This window comes from Buceros rhinoceros, unplaced genomic scaffold (assembly GCF_000710305.1).
Source record: "Buceros rhinoceros silvestris isolate BGI_N320 unplaced genomic scaffold, ASM71030v1 scaffold5180, whole genome shotgun sequence".
NCBI classification, from domain to species: Eukaryota; Metazoa; Chordata; class Aves; order Bucerotiformes; family Bucerotidae; genus Buceros; species Buceros rhinoceros.
This window is the reverse complement of record NW_010390130.1, coordinates 56,495-63,046: the sequence shown is the minus strand read 5'-3', so window position 1 is coordinate 63,046 and position 6,552 is coordinate 56,495. Positions and strand designations below refer to the sequence as shown.

Sequence of the window (6,552 nt, the reverse complement as noted above, 5' to 3'; positions counted from 1 at the left end):
TCCCTACAGAACTCCAAAACACACCAGCAAACCACACCTACCTGTGCATCTGCTAGCTGGACAGCAGGAAACCCCTGGTTACCCTCTTCTACACCAGCAATGTCATCCTGACTGGTGCTGTGCTGCGAGTGTGTGCCATCCAGGGTGTTCTGGTCACTGGACAAAACGGTGTTGAAATCTGAAGCGGAGGGTATCGTAGGAAGATTGGGTGCCACACCTGACAAATAAATACTCATGGAACACTAACACCACAGCAAATTTTAACATCACCAACTCCAGTAATTCAGCAAGATTTATTATCTAGAAAGACATGCCATACACAGAGAAAGTCAGAACCCCAGCCAGGCCCATAACCTCACAAGAGAGGCACTCAGGAGACAGAAAACAGTCCAACGTTGCCAACACACCTCACAGAGACAGCCCAACGCACAAACGCATTTCCATCTCTTTGACCTCCTTCCCAAGGCCTTTAGTCTGCAGCCCGTTCTATAATTTGCAGTTTTAACAGACTGACTCCTGTTTAAACTGAAATAGCTATTCCATCAACAAAAGAGAAGATTATCCACAGCTGTAAATACTTGCTTTTAGCTTTCCATGTGCTATCAGCTTCTGGGTTTTGTTAGCTCCAGTGCAGGATCCACTGATTAGATCTCTATAGATTACTGTCCAGTCAAACACGCTCTTCGTAAAAACAACCACGGAGAGCCACTTCCCTGCAGCTGCTCTGTTTGCAAACAATCACACTTGCAGCACAAGGGCAGAGCGATGTTGATTCACCTGCTTCTTGAGTCTGGACTGGACTTTCATGAGTTGCTCTGCCAATGTAAATTAATCCTGATTCTTCAAAACTCAAGCTTACAGCACTTCAAGAGCCATGACTATACGCCTATTTACTATTGCCCAAGATTAATAATAATTAAATAACAATAATAGTAATTTGTTGAAAGACAATAGAAGAAACAGTCAAGTTGAGGGTGAGCAAAAAAAATTAGGATACACACACTCAAGGATTATGAATGATGACAGGCTTAAAAGAATAAAGAAGCTGCCGTAAGTTGCTACATATCTATCTCTAACACACTTCAGACTTTCAGTAACGTGTATTTTCTTTTCTCCATTCCCTTACACCGGTTCATCACTCCCCATCCCTGAAAAACCACCTTGCTTTCAAAACAGATGATTATGTTTAGTCTCAAAACTGAACTGAGACAGAGCAAGGATTCCAACGTACAAAAACAGCATATGCAAATTAGATTAAAATTAACTAACAAGATCCAAGGAACTCTGCAAGTGAGGATGATCTTATGACTTAGATTTTGGCAGCTACATGTGATTTTGGAAGCTACATTCACACTTCCACATGTAGGAAAAACTCTAATTTTTTGGAGGCAGGATGAGAGAAATAAAAACAACAGTTTTGCTTGTATCACGTTTGTTCATTTTCTGGTTTGCTGAGAAGCCCCACAAGCAGTATTCACACCTGTTGAACTCACGTCACTTGCTCAATTCCTTTCAGAAAGGACATGGTAAACTCAGGAACAGCCATCCCAGAATAATCTCTTCAATTCAGCTGAAATTAGCAATACCTGTTGGAAGACTGTTGTGTCCAGATTTGGTGGCTGGACTTTCTTGTACTACACTTCCTCTGTTGCCCACAGCGTTTGACATCCAGTTATAGAAACTCACAGAAGATGGTTCAGAGAGCAAGGGATGTTCAGACAACATGTCTGTGGCCACAGTATTTCCTATACGGATAAATCGAAGCTTTAGCATTTGTTGTATCAAAGCCAGCAAAAACCAGGAGCACAGCATAGCTTTCTGCCAATACAATTTACTATAAAAATAAGCCTAATCCTCAAGGTTTATTCCAGTAAATTACGCGTCAAGCAACACTACGGGTGCTACCACAGAAGTTACACTATGACACTAACAGATGTTGCACTACAAGTGTCTTTGCATTTGTTCATTTCTACCATCAACTAGAGAAAAGGAGTCATTAAGAAACCAAAATACCTTTTCTTCTGAATATTTGGTTCCCTGACAGCAAAAGAGAGAGGTTTTAGAGAAAATGAAGCATCAAACTTATCTGGTTTTCTTCACGTAAATTATAACAATGGACTCTGAACAGTAAAAACTTCAACGAATGCATTTCAAACTCCCACAAACCACATTTGTTCAAAAGACCATTACTAAAAATCCAGAAATTATTATTTATACACAAACTAAGTTACTGGAACATTCATTTCAGCCCACTTCTCAAGCTACTTACAAGTCAAGAAAAAGTAATAAATACAGAATTAATTTCCTTATTCAGAAAGATTTAAGTAATTATGTATTATACTACCAAAAAATAGTAAGGCTAAGTAAAAGGAAAATGTTTATTTTGTTAGTTGTCATCTCTTTTCCCAACCTGATGCACTCAATGTTTGCTTCTAGGAAATGATACGATGCAGCGATGCCTAGGAACTGCTGTTAACAACTATGCTTCTTATTTGGGGAGAGGGAAGGGAGAGGTGCGATCTTAAACAGAAAAATAGAGAAAATACAGTTCCTGTTCTAAATCACTGAAATAAAACCCATCCTCCCCCTTCCCCTCCCTTTCAGTTACTTACGCTACATCATACCTGTTCTCGTTAAAGAACTACTTTTAACTGCGGTGGTACTTCTTTGAGGAGTCCCTTCCAAAAGGTTGTGGAGGCTCGGAAAGCTCCCGGTGAGATAGCTGAGCAGGCTCTCTTTCCGTGGGCTGTCCTTGACCGCCGTTCCAGACCGGCCAACGTGCACCGGTGAGTCTGTGGCTGTATCTCCACTCGTGTAACTCAAGGAATGGTAGGGATGTATACCCTTGTGGGGAGAACAAAGGAACCCGTGAAGGACTGGGTAAAAGGCAAAAAGGAAGTGACATTCGGTCTGAATAGCAGATCGGAACACCACACAATTAGTTATAGTTAGTTGTCTAGTTTATTAGTCATAAAAAGTTACAGCTACTTCTTGGACAAGTAGGTACTCATCTGCAGCCTACAGAATTCACTCTGAACAGCCCAGCCACAAACCACCCTCCTCTCGTACACGGTCCTAAAATCTTACCTTTATTTTCAGAACAGAATCACTGTGAGTGTGAGTCTTGGATAACTTCCTCATGATCTCAGCACCAGTCACAGGCCCAGAGGAGCCACCAGCAGGCGGCGGGCGATTAGCTGTTCCTTCCAAGAGCATTGTATGCTCACTGACAGTAGCTGGAACCAAGCAAACAGTTTTTCTCAATTGTATATATATGGGGAACCAAAATAACCTTTTATTACGTGCGTTCATTTACCAGCAGTCACGAACTTCCAAATTCTGGCAGACACCTAGACACAGCTGTCTCAGGAATTCCAAGACAAATGAGGAAACCTCCATCACGGGCCTACTGGATTTTGTTAAATAATCCAAGCACAAATCTTTTTGTCCTTCTAATGTTGTACAACCGTTGCTTTGTGCTACAGATCCACAAGGGTTTTGCCAAATTTCACTTTCTTTTGGTGACTCTGGCACGGCATTTACGTGAATTCCAACTGTAAGTAAAGTGCACAAGGTAGCAAAACTGCCGCTTCCAAAGTTCTTGGTCAAAAATAGAATAATATATACGGGGAAAAAAATTTTAAATATTTCACTGGTTCTAAGAGTCTGTTTCTGCTCAACCAAAGCAGATCTTTTAAAGGAGGGGGCAAAAATTTCCATCATACTATATGATTACGTACAAGTTTCACACAGACACATTTTTGCATTTGTTCTCTTTAAGCTGGTAACTGCTGCCTGGCTTTTCTGCAGATTCCCCACCTGATTTTTTAAAATTATTTTGTCCTCAATGTTACACAATTGTTCCTTGAGAAAAGAAAAACATAAATGCATTCCTGAGAACAGTAGCACTGTACATAGATGTTAAAACACAAAGGAAGTCTACTCGAGACAGCAGAGTGCTCCAACAACATGTATTTATTCATGCCCTTCCTTTCTGTTGTTCTTTCAGTGAGCTCTTTATCAAGGACAAAACTAAGTTGATGTATTTCGCGCAGTGAATAACAAGACAAAGCACGTGAAGAAAGAAGTCTTTGTTTTGTTTTTCCCCCTAACAAGTACTGATTACTGTAATACTATAATTATAATTGTCAGCAGCAAGCTTCAAAATGAGTATGATTCTAAAAAGCACGAATATAATGTATTCAAGCATTAAGACTGAAGAAGCCAAATGCTTTGAGGGGAGCTACTTGTCCCTATGAATTTTTATGGACGCAGAAAACCACAAAAATACCTGCATCAAATTCAAACTCTGCCCCATCAGCACTTGTGTCACTCTGAAGGCCCCCTCCGTTGTCTAATCCAAGTCCATCCTCATGCTCGTGGTAGGCATTTGTCTGCAGCTTCACTGGCTGAGTTGGTCTGTGTAAGCTGACTCCTTTGAAGGCTGGGGTCACCACAATGAACTTCATCCACTGCCTCGCTAAGGCAACGAGACCTTTCTTTAAGGTTACTAAGGCAGGAAGGCCATCGCTCTTTAAAAAAGAAAAGAAAGCAAAACAGCCTATCACATTATTTCAAAGCAAACTGAGGAAAAAACAGTCGTCGCTCCTTAGTAAGGATCTTTGTGCCCATGAGGCTTATGGCAGAACCACGCTGGCACCACTCGGGGGCCGTTCGGACAGGTGTTCAGAAGCCACAGCGCTCTCAGACAAAAATCGTAGCTTCACTGAAGGCAGGAAATACATTCACCTATGTGAAACTGAAGAGATGACGTCTTTCCCACTGTTGGTAAGGAGTATTTTAAAACCATAAATTTGAGGTAGAAAACAGGGATTGTTTTGATTACATCACTGAATTGTGCTGAAGAAAAAGAAAGCTTCTTATTTTGGCCAGAAATCTGTCCGTGCTATTTCTGCCACAAATTGTGCTATTTCTGATCACTGGGCTCTCAGCTGAATATGTTGAAAAACAGGGTGTTTAAATCTGGCAACCGTGGAATTGGATTATGAAAGTGGCACAAAATCAGGAACAAACACTCCTACTTATGCCTAACGTGTTTATTCAATATTTAGCAGTATAATCCAGACATTTATGTTCTAAAGCCATCAAGAAAAAGATGAGATTCTTAAGCCTTACATTTCCCACAATTCTAGCTCTTTTCTTTAACTGTCTGCATCATCCAAGTATTTTCTAAAGGATGTGAAAATTAGTTCTGAGGAGAGAATTGGGAATAGGCTTATCAGTGCATGCACTTGCCTTAATAATTGAAACTTATTTAATTTTAAAGCTAGAGATGCAAATTTTTACTGCTTTGCTGTACTTGTTAAGAAAAATAAGATCTGATAAAAATGCTATTATCAATTTTCCAGATATGTCTTTTTGGTTTATGACTTCTCATGCATTTATTAATAAAATAGCTCGATAAAAATAACGCATATACACAGGCCACAGCACAAAAAAAAGCAGATCTGAAACATGATGAAATGAGAGATGCCAAATCTACTTACCAATTTAAGGATATACAGGAGTTTGGGTTTTATTTCCTTGTTTGGTAACTTTCCTTAAACTGTTACCTGATTTAAGACATTAGAACACGGAGTCGTTTCCATTTTTATAGGGTAACTCACCATGGTGGCATCCTCAATAATGGAGTAATTTGCTTGATGAAGGTAATGGTGCAGTATATTACACAGTAAACAAGAAGGATTTTCTTGCAAGAAACGAGCCACTTTGGTAAGCCTGTTGTACTTGCTTCTCAGAGGAAAGTGCACACTCTTATTCTAGATGGAAACAGAACAATTTTTCACATATCAACATACTTGCAAACAGAACGTGCACATGAACTACAAGATTTCACCTGTGGTATCAGCGACTTCTAAGCCCATTTTGAACTTCTGTAACAAAGGTCTGGGCACACGGACACCTTATTTTAAATAGCACATGTGAAAAACGATACTTGATGTTTACTTATTTCTATGAAGTAACGGAACAGAAGGCTGGATTCAAATCACACACGTTGTATGCTTCTGGACTAACAGACATACACGCACAGCTAGCTGAGTTGTCCAAATAAGCTGGTTATGCCTTCTTAAAGGAAGGCCAGACACTGCTCTCATCTGGTTAATGCTACACAAAGTGTAGGAAAAGAAGTGGGAAGAGAGGTAGCGATAAGAAACTGCTGCAAAGGCTGATTTTTGAGTGCAGCAGAAAACTAGCCTGACACTGAGCTAGTCAATCTCTCAGTGCCAGACAGGATCTAAACAATGGGCATCACCTCAAGATCTTCCCACTAGATGGTGCTGAGTAAACGAGCAGTGGAAAACTGCTGACACACAAGAAAGCTCCTTGGCAAATCACAGAACGCCCGAATTTGTGGTGAGACCTCTTCCAATGCAAGTTTTCAAACAAAAAAAATTGTCTGTTTTGAGTTTCTTACTAGAATATTGCAGCCTCACTGTGCTTGTCCTCCCTTCCTCTAATAAGCAGGTCCAACAAACACCATGATTCAATACACTGTGAGAACACAGAAGTTCACATTTTCTCCGGAAAAAT

The 6,552-nt window shown here is 40.2% G+C and overlaps 1 protein-coding gene across 1 annotated transcript in view; it reads right to left on the bottom strand.

Annotated features, from left to right (window-relative positions):
- KIAA1109 (KIAA1109 ortholog) overlaps positions 1-6,552 on the bottom strand; it is a 100,259-nt gene that overhangs the window by 44,561 nt on the left and 49,146 nt on the right. Inside the window, exons 38-43 of the mRNA XM_010136635.1 lie at positions 5,628-5,780; positions 4,292-4,532; positions 3,088-3,236; positions 2,625-2,844; positions 1,587-1,745; positions 42-217 (exon numbers count right to left, since the gene is read on the bottom strand). Of these exons, the coding sequence (XP_010134937.1) occupies positions 42-217; positions 1,587-1,745; positions 2,625-2,844; positions 3,088-3,236; positions 4,292-4,532; positions 5,628-5,780 (1,098 nt within the window). The remainder of the gene's footprint in view (positions 1-41; positions 218-1,586; positions 1,746-2,624; positions 2,845-3,087; positions 3,237-4,291; positions 4,533-5,627; positions 5,781-6,552) is intronic.